The sequence below is a fragment of the Oncorhynchus masou genome, chromosome 22 (assembly GCF_036934945.1).
Source record: "Oncorhynchus masou masou isolate Uvic2021 chromosome 22, UVic_Omas_1.1, whole genome shotgun sequence".
NCBI lineage: Eukaryota > Metazoa > Chordata > Actinopteri > Salmoniformes > Salmonidae > Oncorhynchus > Oncorhynchus masou.
The window spans coordinates 39,811,936-39,834,254 of record NC_088233.1 but is presented as its reverse complement, the minus strand read 5'-3'; the positions used below and the strand labels follow the sequence as shown (position 1 = coordinate 39,834,254).

The window sequence follows — 22,319 nt, the reverse complement described above, 5'->3', positions numbered from 1 at the left end:
GGAACCCTGACCTGTTCACTGGACGTGCTACCTGTCCCAGACCTGCTGTTTTCAACTCTCTAGAGACAGCATGAGCAGTAGAGATACTCTCAATGATTGGCTATGAAAAGCCAACTGACATTTACTCCTGAGGAGCTGACTTGTTGCACCCTCGACAACTACTGTGATTATTATTATTTGACCATATTGGTCATTTATGAACATTTTAACATCTTGTCCATGTTCTGTGATAATTTCCACCCGGCACAGCCAGAAGAGGCCTGGCCACCCCTCGTAGCCTGGTTCCTCTCTAGGTTTCTTCCTAGGTTTTGGCCTTTCTAGGAAATTTTTCCTAGCCACACCTGCATTGCTTGCTATTTGGGGTTTTAGGCTGGGTTTCTGTACAGCACTTTGATATATCAGCTGATGTAAGAAGGACTTATATAAATACATTTGATTTGATTTTGATTTTGATTTGATAAAACATTTACAAAAACTTACAGCTCGAAGAGTTGAAGATTCTGGAAGAGTTGCCATGATAATGTGGTCAGAGGATTCTTCGATAAGTTTCTGTAGAAGAGAGGGAGATGGAGAAAACACAGAGAGAGGGATAAATGTATTAGTGCTGGACTATGTGGCCGAGGCGGGTGAAGAAAACAGCAGCAGAGAAAACACAAAGCACAAACCAAAAGAAACACAGAAAAATCCTGAGAGAATAAGTGGTGCCGGAGGGAACGGAGCAGCCTTGACAATCCAATAAAGACAGACTTGGTCATTTTCAAGACAACAAATTAAATAGAGACAGCGAGGGCCTGAGGCCTTCAAATCCAATACAAAGGAGGTGAGATAAGGCATGTAACCACCAGAGCACCTCTCTAAGGTGTTAAACCCTGAAATGGAGGCATTCTTGTAGAGCGAGAGTGAGTGGTCCACCAAAGGATCTGTATGTATTCTGGAGAGCTGATAACATATTTATATTTACATTTTTGTCATTTAACAGACACTCTTATCCAGAGCGACTTCCAATACGAAAAGGCATGCGCTTCCAGGAGTGAAAAATGGTAGGCTACAGTATGAAGTACGAGGTTGTGCTCAAGATCAACGCAATGATGTGAAAATATTGCACCATCAAACTAACACAGTGAAATGCTCACTAGGGACCAGCTACCCAAGCCCTCTCCAACCCAGACCCATCTCTGTGAAGAGACGGTGAGCACCAGGGGGGTTGAATCACTAATAGTAGAGCCAGGCGAACAGCCACTCATTATCAATATTCATTGAATACTTCAGATCACTTAATACCCTAACACTGCCCTGGTTAGATCCTAGCAGGCCTGCTTGACAGATAATCAATGCATTCCACTGCAGTCTTACCACTCATCTGGCCCTGGGGAGCTGGGGACTGCTGATTCTCTGGCTGCCTGTCCCTGACCTGTTCCCTCTGCTGCCTTGCTCTGCAGCACCACGGACAGGGAAAGAGTACACTACACACACCTCTCAGTAGCCTCTCTATACAGAACCACAGACAGCACAAGACCAGATCAATGGGCAGCATAATTACACATATCTCTTAGTGCTGTCAAATAGTCCACATTGCTGTACAATATTCACTGCATACTCATTACCTGCTCCTCTCTTTACAGGACCATGGACAGCGGCAGTATGCAAACACAGCCCTTTGCCTGTTCTTACTTCAGCACCATGGATAGAGACATACAGTAGGATGGGCAGTTCAGGCTATTTTCTGAAATATAAAGATGAAATCACTCTACTGTACAGTAAATCCTTCCCCATCTCAGACCTGGCGGTAGGTAGCATAGGCTCGGTATCCCACATTACGGGTAAGAAGCCGGCCTCAGTTGGTCAGGCACAGGAGGCTCTTCAGCAGCCACTGTGACTAATTCAGCTTGAGGATTTCGGAGAGTCAAATTGCCCAGCTGAGGGCTGGTTGCCTGTGCCCCACATTACAGTCCAATTCCTATCACACATCCTCTTCTCCCTGCAGTGTGCACTCATTCACTCCCTTTCAAGGATTTCAAATCGTTGGGTTGGGGTAGACGAAGTCTGTAATTGTTTTTTTTTTACCTCAATCATTGAGAGGGAAAGGGGGGGAAATCTTACCGTTCATACCATTCTTTATCATTACTATGCATGTTATGGCGTAGTTGAATCATGGGTAGTCTATGTTGTTTACATGTTTAAGTTTCAAAGGAAAAGGTCTGTCCAGGTTGATTGCATCAAATGAAAAAACAAAATTGTTCCTTTCATTTCAGGAAACATTATCGCGATGCTTAATGTGCTTCCTCGGCAAGCACTTCATTTGGTGGTTGGGTGCATTGGGATCCCATAGGCCAGTGGTTCCCAACCTTTTTTCGGGTACTGTACCACCAACTGAATTTTGCTCTGCCCGGAGTCCCCCTGAAGTACCCCCTCATGTGCATTTTACCAGCAGGCCTGTGGTCTAATATGTCTTCTCTGACTAGGTATCCCCCTTTCCAAAGTACCCCCAGGGGTCCTAGTACCCCTGGTTGGGAACTACTGCCCTAGACTAACCCTACTAAACACTGATGCGCAGCTGCACATGCCTGTTTCCATGGCAACGAAAAAGCCAAAGAGGCGCTTGCTACCGCTCATGATTTTACCTTGCATTTTCTGTGACACAGAGAGAACAGAACCCTACACAGAGGGAACAGAACATTACACAGAGGGAACAGAACCTCACACAGAGGGAACAGAACCTTACACAGAGGGAACAGAACCCCACACAGAGGGAACATAACCCCACACAGAGGGAACAGAACCCTACACAGAGGGAACAGAACCCCACACAGAGGGAACAGAACCCTACACAGAGGGAACAGAACCTTACACAGAGGGAACAGAACCCCACACAGAGGGAACAGAACCCCACACAGAGGGAACAGAACCCCACACAGAGCTGTACGTCTTTTTTAGAGGACCTGCGACCACCATAACAGAGACAAAGCGTGTGACCCGGCATTACAGCAGCCATGTCGAGCCAGGTCTCTAGAGACAATGGTAACGAATCCCCTAGCTAGCTGAAGGATTAGGAGCCAGGAGGACTGCACCACCAAGACGCCAGGAGGACTCAGGATGCTACTAGCATCTTCCATAACACTCTATGTGCACCCCTGGCCCCTGGCATTCTAATCACCTCATTAAATTGATAATGAGATTATTAAAGCTGCATCCATTGGGACTAGCAGGGGCTGTATGGTTTAATTCTACATGTTATTATTCTTGGCACACAAAGGAGTTCATCTGGACACTGTGTATTAAGAGCCCAGTCCTAGGAAAATAACATGTCGCCAGAGCCAGAGCTAACTGAGCCGGCAAAAAGACTGTCTGTCTGTCCATCTGTCTATCAAGCCTGTCCCCCTGAGGATGGGGACACGCTAATGAGAAATGGGAACTCTACACAAAGACTGCCCTCAGAAGGACAAATATAGACACTGGAATTAGATACAAGTATACTGTAGGAGGAAAAAGCTAGTGTTTCTAAGAAAGTATGCCCATGAAGATGGCCTGTTGACAAAGGATTTTTTTCTGGCTGCTAGACAACAGAGTATTAGTAGTGATTAGTAATGGTTTCTGCAGTTGTTGACCTGCCCTTTGCAGCATCAAAAGATGATGCTCCCCAGTCTAACAGTCACCTTCCATCTGTGTAACAGTGATAAAGAGATAATGGCATCACATGGGAATGGAACTATGATGTGAGCTCCAGCTTTTCAGAGGAAAAAAAACAAATAAATTCACACCATTAGTCTAAAAATGGAACACAATAACGGAATTTTGTAGGAAACCTCTCTTGGCTCACAAATAATCCCTTTCAGATTGTCACACAGACAGAATCAATTACTGGAATGGTTTAGGGAGAGTTTCATACTGGAGCAGGGGAAGAGCAGGAGGCCTTTGGAAGAACTTGTGTTGTTTAGACACAGTATCTTCTGCATACAGGGGCAGCCCCAGGCATAAGCGAAATACATTTTTTTTAAATGTATTATTATTATTTATTTTTTATTTAACCTTTATTTAACTAGGCAAGTCAGTTAAGAACAAATTCCTATTCACAATAACGGCCTACCCCGGCCAAACCAGGACAACGCTGGGCCAATTGTGCGCCGCCCTCTGGGACTCCCAATCATGGCGGGATGTGATACAGCCTAGGTTCAAACCAGGGACTGTAGTGACGCCTCTTGCACTGAGATGCAGTGCCTTAGACTGCTGCGCCACTCGGGAGGCCGTATGCACTTTTTTTTAGGAACTCAGTCAGGTTTAGTAGAAAACACAAGTTCTGATTCTGACATTTGGTTGTGCATCAGCACAGTTTTTCTTTTCTTGTCATTCACTCAATAAGCTGTATCAGCTAACAATTGTATTATTGGTAAGTTAGTCTAACCAGCGATCTAAACTTGTAGTAATCATGGCCGAATACCCACTGAGCATGCAAGGCACATGCCCAGGGGCCCTGACTTCCAAGGGGCCCCCATTGGTTTTGTTAGTCACTCTCACTCAGATATCATATTAACATGGCATAAGTCATGGCAAAATGTGTAGAATTGCTGGAAATGATCTTTTAAACTGCACATTTGTTCTTTTTGTTCAATGGCAAGATTAATAGAATTGTATGAAATGTGTTGTAAAATAGCAAAATGTTCTCTCCCCCCCCCATGGCAAAATGTGTAGAATTGCAAACACATTCCTTGAAACTGCAACATTTTCTATACGCCCTATGGCAAAATGTGTAGAATTGAAGGAAATTAACTTTTTTTAAAGTTCTCTCCACCATTAAGAGGTGAGACACTAAAAGGTGGGGGGGCCCCCAACCAAACCTCGCTTAGGGCCCCCAAAAGGCTAGAACCAACCCTGAATGCATCGGTGCACTATATGTTGGCATGAATATGCATGGGTGTGTAATCATGCATAGATGCGTGCAATGACCATATGAGCATGTGTGTATATTCTGTGCAAGGCATTCAGACTGTCACTCTACGTGTGTCCTTGTGGGTAAACGGTCGTATCTGTAGCGTATCTGTACAATTATGATGTAGCCATGAGCCTGAATGTGTTCTGTGTTAGACGGAGAGTGCTGTGTGAGTGGTGTTGGAGGGTTGGAAGGGTGAAGGAGCCTGTCGATGTGGATTACGAACCCTATTAACATAAAGAGGGAAGAATTATTAAGTCCTTATGAAGGCTTCATTACCTCATAACCAGGCATTGCACCCAAAGCACATGGGAACTTTTTTTCTTCACGCTTTTCCTCTGTTCCTCAGCCAGTGTATTGTGTTAGGCTCATTGAATCAGAGAATTGATCATGAGAGAGAGATCAAGGAGAGAGCAGTCAAAGCCCCAATGCAATTATCACTCTGAACAACATTAAGGTCGGGGGCAGATGCTTCCGCTGTAACACCTTCCCAAGGTGACTTGCAGGCCTGGGAGTGGGCTTTCCCTCGGTGGGTGAGAGGGGTAGGGGAGATGGATGAAGTTGTTAAGACCTGCCTCCCCGTCACTAGGCCTGCCTCCCCGTCACTAGGCCTGCCTCCCTACACCACTAGACCACCACCCGTCACTAGGCCTGCCTCCCCGTCACTAGGCCTGCCTCCCCGTCACTAGGCCTGCCTCCCTATACCACTAGACCACCACCCGTCACTAGGCCTGCCTCCCCGTCACTAGGCCTGCCTCCCTATACCACTAGACCACCACCCGTCACTAGGCCTGCCTCCCCGTCACTAGGCCTGCCTCCCTACACCACTAGACCACCACCCGTCACTAGGCCTGCCTCCCCGTCACTAGGCCTGCCTCCCTATACCACTAGACCACCACCCGTCACTAGGCCTGCCTCCACGTCACTAGGCCTGCCTCCCTATACCACTAGACCACCACCCGTCACTAGGCCTGCCTCCCTACACCACTAGACCACCACCCGTCACTAGGCCTGCCTCCCTACACCACTAGACCACCACCCGTCACTAGGCCTGCCTCCCCGTCACTAGGCCTGCCTCCCTACACCACTAGACCACCACCCGTCACTAGGCCTGCCTCCCCGTCACTAGGCCTGCCTCCCTACACCACTAGACCACCACCCGTCACTAGGCCTGCCTCCCTACACCACTAGACCACCACCCGTCACTAGGCCTGCCTCCCTACACCACTTGACCACCACCCGTCACTAGGCCTGCCTCCCCGTCACTAGGCCTGCCTCCCTACACCACTAGACCACCACCCGTCACTAGGCCTGCCTCCCCGTCACTAGGCCTGCCTCCCTACACCACTAGACCACCACCCGTCACTAGGCTTGCCTCCCCGTCACTAGGCCTGCCTCCCTACACCACTAGACCACCACCCGTCACTAGGCCTGTCTCCCCGTCACTAGGCCTGCCTCCCTACACCACTAGACCACCACCCGTCACTAGGCCTGCCTCCCCGTCACTAGGCCTGCCTCCCCGTCACTAGGCCTGCCTCCCTATACCACTAGACCACCACCCGTCACTAGGCCTGCCTCCCCGTCACTAGGCCTGCCTCCCCGTCACTAGGCCTGCTTCCCTACACCACTAGACCACCACCCGTCACTAGGCCTGCCTCCCCGTCACTAGGCCTGCCTCCCCGTCACTAGGCCTGCCTCCCTACACCACTAGACCACCACCCGTCACTAGGCCTGCCTCCCTACACCACTAGACCACCACCCGTCACTAGGCCTGCCTCCCCGTCACTAGGCCTGCCTCCCTACACCACTAGACCACCACCCGTCACTAGGCCTGCCTCCCCGTCACTAGGCCTGCCTCCCTACACCACTAGACCACCACCCGTCACTAGGCCTGCCTCCCTACACCACTAGACCACCACCCGTCACTAGGCCTGCCTCCCTACACCACTAGACCACCACCCGTCACTAGGCCTGCCTCCCTACACCACTAGACCACCACCCGTCACTAGGCCTGCCTCCCTACACCACTAGACCACCACCCGTCACTAGGCCTGCCTCCCTACACCACTAGACCACCACCCGTCACTAGGCCTGCCTCCCCGTCACTAGGCCTGCCTCCCCGTCACTAGGCCTGCCTCCCCGTCACTAGGCCTGCCTCCCTACACCACTAGACCACCACCCGTCACTAGGCCTGCCTCCCTACACCACTAGACCACCACCCGTCACTAGGCCTGCCTCCCTACACCACTAGACCACCACCCGTCACTAGGCCTGCCTCCCTACACCACTAGACCACCACCCGTCACTAGGCCTGCCTCCCTACACCACTAGACCACCACCCGTCACACCACCACTAGTCACTAGGCCTGCCTCCCTACACCACTAGACCACCACCCGTCACTAGGCCTGCCTCCCTACACCACTAGACCACCACCCGTCACTAGGCCTGCCTCCCTACACCACTAGACCACCACCCGTCACTAGGCCTGCCTCCCTACACCACTAGACCACCACCCGTCACTAGGCCTGCCTCCCTACACCACTAGACCACCACCCGTCACTAGGCCTGCCTCCCTACACCACTAGACCACCACCCGTCACTAGGCCTGCCTCCCTACACCACTAGACCACCACCCGTCACTAGGCCTGCCTCCCTACACCACTAGACCACCACCCGTCACTAGGCCTGCCTCCCTACACCACTAGACCACCACCCGTCACTAGGCCTGCCTCCCTACACCACTAGACCACCACCCGTCACTAGGCCTGCCTCCCTACACCACTAGACCACCACCCGTCACTAGGCCTGCCTCCCTACACCACTAGACCACCACCCGTCACAGGCCTGCCTCCCTACACCACTAGACCACCACCCGTCACTAGGCCTGCCTCCCTACACCACTAGACCACCACCCGTCACTAGGCCTGCCTCCCTACACCACTAGACCACCACCCGTCACTAGGCCTGCCTCCCTACACCACTAGACCACCACCCGTCACTAGGCCTGCCTCCCTACACCACTAGACCACCACCCGTCAGGCCTGCCTCCCTACACCACTAGACCACCACCCGCCTGCCTCCCTACACCACTAGACCACCACCCGTCACTAGGCCTGCCTCCCTACACCACTAGACCACCACCCTACACCACTAGACCACCACCCGTCACTAGGCCTGCCTCCCTACACCACTAGACCACCACCCGTCTGCATGCAAGAACAGAAGTGTCCTTTTCAAAGGTCATTCTTCGTTACAGTCATGAGAAATGTCAGCTCAAATTGGATTTGGAAAGAGAAGGCAATAACAAATAAATATATAAATCAAATCAGACATCAAATGTGACGCCTTGCCCCAAACACACAGGAGTAGACATGTTGTTATTAAAAGTTAGAAAGACTAACAGGTGGAAATGAATCATGGAAGAAGGTCACAGGCTAAGCAGACAGAGCCTTCCTCTTCAGAGTCAATACGATCCTTCTGACATTTGATAATGCTCTTCACACGCCTCATAGACATCAGCAGGGTTATTTATAGCAGAGGTATAAATTTGCTTGTCAATTAACACAGTTCAGAGCTGATTATAATTTCCCCTGCAGAGCTGCTGTATACTATGCATATCTTAAGGCGGGTAAATTTACATTGAGTGAGGGTGGAAAAGGTTAAAAGGTTATTCTTCTGATCCGTTTCCTACATGTATATCATGTACAGTATAGCATAACAGCGCAGCTGCATTTAATAAGGTATGCTATTCATGATATTCACAGACATTTGCATATGTGTGTCATGGGACACCACAAAATGTTGATGAGTGGGTCCTCCTGATTGGCTCCAGCAGGGGGTTAGGAGACTCTGGGGCTACAGCCCCTCATCTATAATGCAGGTGAAGAAGTCAACGGGAGAACTAGGGCCCATTGTTAATAGCATGGCCATTATACATAGCCTGCAGTTAAATACTGCATACAGTATGACTGATTTTTCCATGTTTTATCTCCCAGTAGTCTCAAGCCAAAGGCAGTCCTTTACATCTGCAGATGGGACTGGGTGCAGTTAGAATGACACCAACGCATCGACCATCTCAGAAGATGGCATATATTACTGTTTGTCAGACCTTAGCAGGTTAGCATGGGGCAATGTGGCCATAACTGACATGAACTGACTTGGGCCGGATGACACCTTTAAGGAGATGTGTCTTATCAGTATTACGGCACCTGTGGATGACAAACAGCTAGGCCTATGTGTTATAGTGGAAGCAATGAAACAATTTACACAGAACATGACAAGGCAGCTTTAAAATGCGTAGATACTACCGAAAACAACCACATTACTCAAATGAAATGGTCATAAATAATTTTTCATTCTAACATATTTGGAGGTATATAAAGTGTAATTGAAGTAAGACAGGATGTCCCAAACTCGGTCCTGCCTCCCCAATGTGTTATTTGAGTCAGCTGTGTTGCTAGGGCGAGTTTGGGAAGCCGAGTTGGGGAAACCCTGGTATAGGAGACCAGATTAGGTCTACCTGTGAAAACATCTCACAGATGGAAGATAACACCCCTGATCCTCGTGTTATGATGGGTTTATCATTTAACAATATTGCCAGGTGCCAGAAACTCCTGCAAAATCAACTGAAAAAGTTGCTCAATATTTATTGAAATGACAGAAGGGAATGTATCTGACAGAAGTGGAAAGGAGATTGGTTTTAACACACAAGACACTCTCACTCAATTCAAAGCTGCCCCGACAGAATAGATATCTTTTTTTATAACAAGAACACCAATCTCTTGAATCCCTGTACACACCCATTTATAATATCTCACCCGCATAATCAGGATAACCACAGGGGTTGCCTATTACGGTTTCCTGCACCCAGATATCAATTCCTCTCTGCCACCCATACCATTGAAAGACAAAATGAATGTGACTGAAAGAAATCTCTTTCAAATTAATGTCGGTTTGCTTCAAAAGCTTCCGAAAAGTCCCCATGTATGACACGCATCTACACAAAAGCTTCAATTAAATACGGTCTTTATGTCTCAAAGAAATATTGTTTTCATCAAACACATACACACTATATACAAGCCTGGGTATATCATTCCAACTCAAATAGAATGGGGGGTGAAAGCATACATATAGCCATATAAGGCGAGATGCCAATGTTTATTTGGAAGCCGTAACGCAAGGTCACATTTCTCAGGGCGTATTTCAACCCAGTCACTCAGGTGAGCTATTCAAATGCCTGATCTCTGCAATGTGTCGCTCCATTTACTTTGTTGATATTGCTTTATGCGTATGGATATGCCTGTCTGCCTCAAACATCTATCAGTAACTCTTGGATTCTCAACTGTCCTAGATACTGAGGTTACGCTTTAAATGTAAATTCAGCTATTGCCTCTCCAACTGCTGCCCTGCTCACCCCAGAAAATATACAACTAAACTGAGAAAGTGTAACATTGGGGATGGTTTCGGGGGAACTAAGACCCGAATTGAAAGATACTGCGTCTCAGTATTTACATTTTCATATATTATACAATCAATGGGGTGCTTTTGTGTTGTTGTCTTCAAAGATGATGTTTTTGTTGCGTTATCTTATCAAGGCAAAAGATCATTTCCCAAAACATTATCACAGCTACAACTGAACCATCCAAATGTGATAAGATCAGAGATAACAAGATAGTGATTTTTCCTGAGGTATCATTAATGCATCCGGTGCTTTCTGCACTGCAGTTCTTATTTCTTCACTCTTTAATGACCACTTTAGCTCTTAATGGAATGTTTTTTGTTCATTTCCCTTAAATTCTAATAGTTCTGGGTTTTCTGAATCCTTTCTGTGACTTACGACAAAGTATTAGATTGAGACACACAATTGTTGAAGGGGAGAATTTAGCTTTTTTTTCTTCCAGGATCACTCCATCAAGAGAAATATAGTATTCTTTCTAACAAAGATATCTAGATATATTTCAGGACGTTGTGTATCCCTGAAAATAATCCAAAAGTGTATGGAGGTAAGTTGAGGCACAGGACAGGGTAAGTGAAGCGGCCTTAAAAGTTCTGTACTGAATTAAATACTACCATTAACCTTTTAAAACCATGTCTATATTTATTTCCCAAACACAATTCAACACAATCACAATAACTTTTTTGTCTTTGAATAATTCTAAGCATCTTTTAAAACAGGCTTCATAAAAACATTGTACTTTTTGTATTATACTTTTAACACAGCTTAACACCTTATAAACACTTTGTACTTTTTTAAACACTTTAACACAGTCCAGGCCCTGTTGTTACCTCATATTCAAGTGATAATGCCTTGCATTACGCCTGGGAAGAAAACACATCCATTTGCTTAACTTTCCATTGGCTCAACCATAGGCTCAACTTACCTCAAGGCAAACATTTTCACTATATTAGTCAACACAGCTACAAGGATACACTTTCATGCTAGGTTTAGGACCTCATATTGAAGCTTATAGAGACCCCAACTGATGTATAGAACAATCTTAAAATGATCTACTTTGGTTTAGATACAAGCTTTGGTTTAGATACAAACCTTGAACACAATAAATGAATTTGACTTGGTGAAAATAATTTTTTGGGGGGGATCTAACTTGCTTACCACTATTTCCATATGGTTTATTCCTTCACAGACTCCATGAAATGAAGACCTCTTCCTAAATATATGGTCACATGATTCATGTTGTGTATGGTTTCCTAGAAACACGGGTGGCTCAATTTACTCTGTGGCTCAACTTACCCCACTGTCCCCTATTGATCAATGCTACTCTATCCAGATTGGACAGAATAAGGTATGAAGGCTGTTTTGATGATGGAGCAGTAATAAAGGAATCACTATTGAAACACATACAAACATTTAGGCCCTAAGTCTAGGAGGTGTGTACATGTAGCTGTTTTTGTCTCAGAGATAATGATCTTCAACACTCCTCTTACACACCATGGTGATAAAAACACACGTGTGTTCCCCTTATTGACTGGCTGTCCCATAAACATCCTTTGTAAAGGGCAGAATCTATGTAGCATTGGGTCTAGGTTAAATGTGTAGGGCAGTCAGTGCTGCCTGAAGAGAAGTTGTCAACATCCTTTACTAGAGTCTCGGAGCCAAAGAGACAACGTCAGGCGGTGTCCATCATCCTGACTGTTTCATTATTTACTGGCCAGTGTCCTGATAGTGGAGTTCCCAGAGGGCCAATGCTCTGCTATTATATGAGGCAGCCCTGTGCTGTTCCAACCCTCCCCAGAGAGACACGCAGCGCTGTGATCTCAGGACACCCCGGGCCTCACACAGATGAATAACCCAGTGTCTTTGAAGAAGGACCACCAAAAAAGAAAACAATGTATCCTTTGCCACCCCCCTCCCTCCCTGTCTACCCCCCCCCATGTTTCCCAGCATGCAGTGTGATTCTGTGAAGGTGGCTGTCACCCATCGCCGGGGCTCTTCCTGTCTTCTTGAAAGACCGTGAACCAGCGGACCCCAAGACGTGGGGAAAGAGAAAAGCTGCCTTGCCTTTGCTTAGTGGGGAGGTATTAATCAGACCAAATATGTATTAGCTTCCCCTGCGCTCTCTTTTGATTAGTCATTGTGACGTGGCTGGGAGGCACAACAATGGAGCTGTTTGTCCAGCGCCGGGCTGAGAGAGCGCCCCTGGTCTGCACACTAATTGTCTCATTAATGATCACGAAGCTGCTTTTGCCTCACATTTATTATTCTACTTCACCAGGAAAGGGGACACAGAAAACCCATTGCAGCATTCGCATCACTATGGTCATGTGAATGTTAATGGGCTGTAATGTTAGCCCCGGTGTCTCGTGACACATAAATAAAGAGGCCGTGTAGATGGTGACTCAATTAATAGGTGGGCTAGTTAAGTTACATTTATACAGAGCTGCTTTCATGTTGCTTTCTTGTTGCTTTTAACTCCGAAATGAGCGTGCCTGGTAGTGCTATTGTGTTTCAAAACAGGGAGACAGGCAAGTCAAAGAGAGAAATGACCTGGCAAGATCCATTCATTGCAGAGTGGGAAAGATTTTCAGTCAGTCACCAACACACTCACACACACTGTTCTGAACCGAATTGAAAAACACAGAGTGAGAATGAATAGGTAAGTAGGTCATCCACAGGGTTTGTGTGAGAAAGCTAGGCATTACCAGAATTGGAAAGAGCAGATGAAATTGACAATAAGCACTTGGCACCCCGCCACCACCGCCACCTCAGTGTCACTCCCCACTCTCTCTGCACCCCACATCTATCCACCCTGAAAAAGCCAACCAGCCAGTAACTGCTTCTGATAACAAGAAACCCAAGGTAAAACCCACTCCCCCATGCCCAGCCAACTCCACACTAGGCTACTATCCATGCGAATGGCGTGTACTGTTCATGTTTGCAATATGAACACAACGGTTGAGAAAGTCTTCCCCTTTCCTTGTCATGCTGCTGTATTACAGGGTCTCTGAGATGTCTGAGCTCCTTGTTTAAGTAAAGCACATTCACAGCTTGGGTGCAATTGTCTAATATTTCTCCAAACAATGAATTTCCTGCTCTGCCAACTGAGGAGACAATGACAATTTGACTGCAGGAAGATTGTCTTTCGCTGCTTCCGCCTCCAAGAGAAACCGTGGCACCTCAGCTCAGCTGTCACATCCCTGAGAAACAAATGGAAGAATTCCATCATTTCTCTATAATTTCTTCGCCACAGCTCACCTACCTACGCAATCAAGACTTGAACGCCACTACATAAGAGCTTCAGCCAAAGTATAGTGCACGGTTGCAGCCACGAACAACAAACGTCCTCTATGAAGACCAACTATCTGATTCTGGAGTCATGGACATACTACAATGGTGACCTTTTCCCTGACACAGTCGAAAACACATACAGAGTTGCACAGGAAGAGGTTCAAGAGTCCTGCGTACACGCGCCCCTTGAGTACTGCTGTTTAATGTGGCCCCAGTTGTCTTCCTTTTTTTCGCATGTCTCCTTGTTTCCATGGCATAGGCGTCAGCAATTATTGCGCTGGGTAATGAGACACGTTTAATTAGGCCATAATGAAATGACTGAGGAGGGCGATGAGTCAGCGCCATGCATGCAGAACAAAACACACACACACAGACTACACGCTTGCACACACACTCTCTTACAAACACATGCACGCACACGCAGGCACACACGTACACACTCACACACACTTCACACTCATCAGTTGGCTTGACAGCAGAGGCAATACCATGCTGCAGGAGAACAACAAAAGCAGGATTCGTCAGAACTGCTACATGCCTGTCTGTCACACGTAGCCTAGCGGTTATGAGCGTTGAGCCAGAAACCAAAAGGTTGCTGGTTTGAATCCCAGAGCTGACTAGGAGGGAAAGAATCTGTCGATGTGCCCTTGAAAGTCACACTGGATAATAGTGTCTGCTAAATGACAATTTCTTTAAAAAATAATAATAATATGATGCTGCAAACAGCAGTCCAGTATTAACCATCTACATGTAATAAAGAAAACACCAAGATAAAGTGTCTTAATAGGATGTTGGGAAACCATGAACCAGAGCAGCTTCAATGAACCTTTAAATAGATTCTATTAGTTTCCACGAGAAATTCCATCACTGTTGATGGCGCTGGAAAATGCTATCTCAGATACTGCTCAAGATTCTCCCACAAGTGTTCAATTGGGTTTAGATCTGGTGACTGAGTTGTCCATGGCATATGGTTTTCATAATTTTCATGATCATCAAACCATTCAGCGGCCACTCGTGCCCTGTGGATTAGGGCATTGTCATCCTATGGGAGCAAAGCCATGGTAGCCAAAATAATGGCCTACCCAGTGTTTTTAAACATGGCCCTAATTACAATGGGATGTTAATTGCTTAATTAACTCAGGAACCACACCTGTGTGGAATCATCTACTTTTAATATACTTTTTATTCCTCATTTACACAAGTATTTTAAAATTATTTTGGCAGTTATCTGTATCTACTCCTCACTCTGTTACGCAACAACAATATGCTGGTTTAGGACACTGTGTAGGTAAATAATTAGAGCTGGTATTCGTAAAATGACAGTGGTTTGATGTAAGTAGAATCCATAATCTGAAGGTTATTTTTAAAGGGCACTTCCTGATTTGGCCTCTTTTTGAAGATTGCTCATTAACTTCTTGTGGCTTGGGGGCAGTATTGAGTAGCTTGGATGAACAAGGTGCCCAGAGTAAACTGCCTGCTACTCAGGCCCAGAAGCTTTGGATTTGGATAGACAACACTCTGAAGTTTCTAAAACTGTTTGAATGATGTCTGTGAGTATAACAGAACTCATATGGCAGGCAAAAACCTGAGAAAAAAATCCAACCAGGAAGTGGGAAATCTGAGGTTTGTAGTTTTTCAACTCTTTGCCTATCCAAGATACACTGTACATTTGGTCCAATTGCACTTCCTAAGGCTTCCACTAGATGTCACCAGTCCTTATAACCTTGTTTCAGGCTTCTACTGTGAAGGAGGAGAGAATAAGAGCTGATTGAGTAAAAGGTCTGCCAGGTGCCCGGGAGCTGATCACGCGCGCTCCCGTGAGAGGTAGTTGCGTTCAATTGCATTTCTAAAGACAAAGGAATTCTCCGGTTGAAACATTATTGAAGATGTATGTTAAAAACATCCTAAAGATGTGTGGTGGGATTAACAACAAGTTTATCTTTAAAATGGTGTAAAATACGTGTTTGAGGAATTTTAATTATGAGATTTCTGTTGTTTGAATTTGGCGCCCTGCACTTTCACTGGCTGTTGTCATATCGATCCCGTTAACGGGATCTCAGCCATAAAAAGTTAAGAAAGGTTAGTGGCCATTACTGAATCCAAACGAGAGTAGTCGTGGTGGTGTGGTTTGATGTGGGTGGATTGCATTTGAATATCATACCCTGGCAGATACTGTTGTTTGTCCCCCTGAGTCACATCAAAATAGTAACTTCTCTAAAATAGTCAGAATTAATCTAATGATAAATCAAGAAATCTGCAATTAATTTAGACATTTTTTCCAAGGAGGTCTTAGTCGCAAAATGTAACATCTAGCTAAGGTATTAAAATATTTGTATGAAAAACTAGTCAGTGCACTGCATACAGTGTATCGAGTCGGGATAGTCTGGCTGTGTGCTCAGGACTGATTTCTGAGGACAATAACATGTCTACAACTTCTGCAAGATTTCAAACTATTGTAAATAAAGCACAAACTACACACTGTTTGCCAGTGCCCAAAATCACTTGCTAGCTAGCTAAGTTCATACCATGTCTGTCAATTAAACTAGCAAGTAGAAGCCAGCAGGCACATTGAGCAGCCAGGCCACAATCCACTAATCAATTCACAGCTGAGTAGTGACGTGCAAGTTATTTCCTTCACAGCGTTCTCACTATCTATTACCAGAGTGTGTATTTGTCTGGCAGTGTTTCATAGGGAATCATCTTTACAAACAAGTTTCATAGGGAATCATGTTCACAAACAGGTTTCATAGGGAATCATGTTCACAAACAGGTTTCATAGGGAATCATGTTCACCAACAGGTTTCATAGGGAATCATGTTCACAAACAGATGTCATAGGGAATCATGTTCAAAAACAGGTTTCGTAGGGAATCATGTTCACAAACAGGTTTCAGGGGGACACAACATGCTCGGGAATGAGTTTTGAAATATTGACAAGTTGCTGTTGGGATACAAGTGCTCTCTGATTGTCTCAATTCTATTTTCATCCCAAAAAGTGGTAGACTCAAGTGATTTGACATTATCACATCAACATCACTAACACACCAACAAGTCAACACTCCATAAAGGGCTTAGGGCCAAGGGTTATTTCAACTTAACATGGGGGACGTGTCTATTGAAAACAGGCTCTGCATAATGGGCAGGTCTACCTCACAGTCTGGAGATTCTGGCCACTATGATTGGATAGAGCACGCACATCTGATAGAGCTCAATCAGCACAGCTGCTTCTCTCGTATTAGTGGGCCCTGCGCAAGTGGGCATGATCGTAATCCATACCCAACCTCCTGTAAGTGACAAACTCACTTACAGAATTCAGTTTTAGACCAGACTGACTTTATGACCAAAATGATCCTATTAACACTTTGTAGTCAATGTTGATACGAGAGTTAATGTTTCTGACTCATATCGATGCCATACAGGCCAATTAAAACCAGAGAAGTTGGTTCTAAGGGGCAGTTGACCTTTACTAGGCATCAAGACACAATCATAAAGGGGGAGAGACAGGGATTTTATGTTCTGTCTGTACTTCAACACAAGGCTCATGTAACAGAGAGAGCAGCCCTGCAGTTTAGTCTAGATCTGCACTGTACCAAAATAAACGACCCTGCTTAATGCAACTGTCAGACACCCAATGTCAGAGACAGCAGTACTGCAGAATCATAATCATAGTGACTCAAGGACAGGCTGGGCTCAGGCTGGCATCTCTACAACACAAACTAACGAGGAGACAAAGACACAGGCCATCTCTTACACTGGAGAGTTGTGAGGCGGGTTTTCTTGACAGATTTATAAAGAATAAGCAAGGAAATGGAGGACGAAATAGGGAGAGGGGACAGAGAGAGGGAGAGGGGGAGGGTGCGGGAGAGGAGAGGGAGAGAGGCAAAGTGAGAGAATAAAGACAGAGAAAATGAGTGAGGGGGAGAGAGTGCTATCAGTAAGACATGGCCCATTAGCCAGAACCCTGCCAGCCTTATTAAGTTTCTATGCCAGTTTGACATTAGACAATGGGAGGAGGGGGAAAGGGAGGGGAAGGAGGGGCTGAATCAATGATTATGACTTCTGGTTGAGCCCCATGGAAGGACATATCTCTGCCCTCTGCCTTTTTATTGTTCCTCCTAAATCTTCAAAGAAGTTTCCTTTCCATGACAGGAGTGGATAATCTGTGCTTGATGTCTGAGGGCAACACTGACAAGATATTGTTGGAGATAATGTTATTTTTACCGGATTGTGAGAATTGAGATGATGTATTTCATATATCCAAGCATGTATTTTTGTGCTCACTTCCATTTTGTTCCATTCACCATTTCCTTTCTAGCAGTCCAATAAATGTCCTGAGCTGTTGTCCCCGTGACAAAGGTTGGCAGTGACAGCTGTGGCTATGTGAAGCCAATCGATCCCGCTCCACATCGCCCGTGACAGTCAGGAGAGAAGGAAGGAAGGAAGGGAACAAGAGGGGGGGGGGTGAAGAGAGGCGATTCCTAAATGTGTTGAGGTGAACAACCCTGTCTGAACTCTGCCACCTGTCTGCCTCTGTGAGTGGCACCATCTGTCCTCTATCTTAAATACCTGTCTGATGTTACACCTAGGCTTGGTCATTTACAATGGAACCCTGGCCTACACTGGTCATATATGGCCTACACTGGAACTATATATATATATATATATATAGTGTATAGTTTCAGTGTAAATGACCAGATCAGTGTAGCCATATTGTTATTAATGTATTTATTTAACCTGTATTTAAATAGGCAAGTCAGTTAAGAACAAATTCTTATTTACAATGACGGCCTACCAGGGAACAGTGGGTTAACTACCTTTTCAGGAATAGAACGAAAGATTAATACCTTGTCAGCTCGGGCATTCAATCCAGCAACCTTTTGATTACTGGGCCAATGATCTGAACACTTGGCCACCTGCCACCCTGATATACTGTAGATGGCTTATACTGGTCATTTACAATGGAACTATGGCTACACTGATCAATTACACTGGAAATATATGGCCAACAATGGAAATGGAAAATGGAATTAAGGCCTACACTGGTAATTTACACTGGAACTAAAGCCTAAACTGGTTATTTACACTGGAACAATATGGCTTACACTGGTCATTTACACTGAAGCTATATGGCCTACACTGGCCAACTACCCTGGAACGATATGGCCTACACTGGTCATCTACACTGGAACCTTATGGCCTACACTGGTCTTTTACAGTGGAACTATATGGCCTACACTGGTCATTTACACTGAAGCTATATGGCCTACACTGGCCAACTACACTGGAACGATATGGCCTACACTGGTCATCTACACTGGAACCTTATGGCCTACACTGGTCTTTTACAGTGGAACTATATGGCCTACACTGGCCATTTACACTGGAGCAATATAGCCTACACTGGTCATTTACACTGGAACTATATGGCCTATACTGGTAATTAACACTGAATCTATAAGGCCTACACTGGTCATTTTGACTGGTACTATAAGGCCTAAGCTGGTTATTTGCACCGGAACCATAAGGCCGACACTGGTAATTTACATTGGAACTATAAGGCCTAAACTTGTCATTTACACTGGACATATAAGGACAAAACTTGTCATTTACACTGGAATTATATGGCCTACACTGGTCATTTACACTGGAACTATATGGCCTACATTTGTAATTTACACTGGAACATTATGGCTAACACTGGTCATTTACACTGAAACTATATGGGGTACACTGGTCATTTACACTGGAACTATATGGCCTAGACTGGTAATTTACACTGAAAATGTAAGGGCTACACTGGTCATTTACACTGGAGCTATATGGCCTACACTGGTCATTAACACTGAAACTATAAGGACTACACTGGTTATTTACACTGGAACTATATTGGCTACACTGGTATTTTACAGTGGGAAAAAACGGCCTACAATGGTCATATAGTCTGGAACAATAAGGCCATTTACACTGGGTCATTTACATTGAAACTATAAGGCCTAAACCTGTCATTAACACTGGAACGATAAGGCCTAAACTTGTAAATTACACTGGAACTATATGGCTTACAATGGTAATTAAGAATTGGACAATGTGGCCAACACTGGTCATTTGCACTGGAACTAAATGGAATACACTGGTAATTTTCAATATAACTATATTGACTAAACTGGTATTTACACTGCAAAGTATATTACATACACTTGTCATTTACACTGGAACTATAAGGCCTAAGCGGCTCATTTACACTGGGTCATTTAGACTGGAATCATTAGGCCTACACTGGTCATTTACACTGGAACGATATGGCCTACACTGGTCATTTACTTTGGAACTATATGGCCTACACTGGTCATTTATGATGGAACTATATGGCCTACACTGGTCATTTATGATGGAACTATATGGCCTACACTGGTCATTTATGATGGAACTATATTGGCTACACTGGTCATGTATGATGGAACTATATTGCCTACACTGGTCATTTATGATGGAACTATATGGCCTACACTGGTCATTTATGATGGAACTATATGGCCTACACTGGTAATTTATGATGGAACTATATTGGCTACACTGGTCATGTATGATGGAACAATATGGCCTACACTGGTCATGTATGATGGAACTATATTGGCTACACTGGTCATTTATGATGGAACTATATTGGCTACACTGGTCATTTATGATGGAACTATATGGCCTACACTGGTCATTTATGATGGAACTATAATGGCTACACTGGTCATTTATGATGGAACTATATTGGCTACACTGGTCATTTATGATGGAACTATAATGGCTACACTGGTCATTTATGATGGAACTATAATGGCTACACTGGTCATTTATGATGGAACTATATTGGCTACACTGATCATTTATGATGGAACTATATGGCCTACACTGGTCATTTATGATGGAACTATATGGCCTACACTGGTCATTTATGATGGAACTATATTGGCTACACTGGTCATGTATGATGGAACTATATTGCCTACACTGGTCATTTATGATGGAACTATATGGCCTACACTGGTTATTTATGATGGAACTATATGGCCTACACTGGTCATTTATGATGGAACTATATTAGCTACACTGGTCATGTATGATGGAACTATATGGCCTACACTGGTCATTTATGATGGAACTATATTGGCTACACTGGTCATTTATGATGGAACTATATTGGCTACACTGGTCATTTATGATGGAACTATATGGCCTACACTGGTCATTTATGATGGAACTATAATGGCTACACTGGTCATTTATGATGGAACTATATTGGCTACACTGGTCATTTATGATGGAACTATATGGCCTACACTGGTCATTTATGATGGAACTATATGGCCTACACTGGTCATTTATGATGGAACTATATTGGCTACACTGGTCATTTATGATGGAACTATATTGGCTACACTGGTCATTTATGATGGAACTATATGGCCTACACTGGTCATTTATGATGGAACTATATTGGCTACACTGGTCATTTATGATGGAACTATATTGGCTACACTGGTCATTTATGATGAAACTATATGGCCTACACTGGCCATTTACAAATGAACAGTAAGGCTACACTGGTCATTTACACTGAAAATATATGGCCTACACTGGTAATTTAGAATGGAACTATATTGCCATTACTGGTCATTTAGACTGGAACTATATTGCCATTACTGGTCATTTAGACTGGAACTATGTGGCCTAAACTGGTCATTTACACATGAGCTATATACCCTACCCTGGTCATTGAGACTGGAACTATGTGGCCCACACTGGTCATTTACACTGAAACTATAAGGCCTACACTGGTCATTTAGACTGGAACTATATGGGCTACACTGGTCATTTATACTGGAACTATATAGCCAGGGAGAAAAACAAAGAAGGGTGATTTTCCCATAGCTTTCATAGATAATGCAGAGGAGCATACCAATAGAACCCCTCACCCAAAATTGTAAATTAGTATATAATATTGCGTAGAATGATTGATCAAGTCAGAGCGCTTATTGGCGTAATCTTTCCCGACATCCCATCTATTTCCTAATCTAATCATTTTCTTCATCCCATAAACGTTCGGGACTAAAATACTTAAACACTTATGCCTGGCCGTGCACATTGTAGGTATCATAGTTTGTGCAAGAGGTATAATCTTGATCGAAAAGGCAAATCTCTAAAACACACAACAGGGTGCCCCCCTTAGTGACTTTGTGCAAGTCTAGTGCCTGCCACAATCGCCAGTAATTACCATGTTACTCTGAGCAGGAGTACAAGAATAGCCTATAGAGTGCTCTCTAATGCACAATACCGTGAGCTCAGAACCCTGGGTGCTCCTGCTCCTGTTCCAATCCACCACCAAAAGGGCACTCCACATTCACCACCTGCTATCTTGAAAGCCTTAAAAGCTTTAAAAGCAAACGTTAATAGAAAACTCTCAGAACTTGTTCTTATATGAGTACAATTTCCTCTGCCATGTGTGAAGTTGATCCTAAAGTTTGACTGGGAGGTTATTAAGTCCCATTCCAATGAGGATGGTACCAGACGACGCCGGACTTGATGATATTCAACCCATAGAAACAAATATATTTCACAACCATTAGGTAAATGATGGTAATTATTAATAACTTCTTA

The 22,319-nt window shown here is 44.8% G+C and overlaps 1 protein-coding gene across 2 annotated transcripts in view; it reads right to left on the bottom strand.

Annotated features, from left to right (window-relative positions):
- The window catches only part of ntrk3a (neurotrophic tyrosine kinase, receptor, type 3a), a 245,422-nt gene that overhangs the window by 153,044 nt on the left and 70,059 nt on the right, over positions 1-22,319 (bottom strand). For both annotated transcript variants that reach the window (XM_064930201.1, XM_064930202.1), the window contains exon 4: positions 481-549. In XM_064930201.1, the coding sequence (XP_064786273.1) occupies positions 481-549 (69 nt within the window). The remainder of the gene's footprint in view (positions 1-480; positions 550-22,319) is intronic.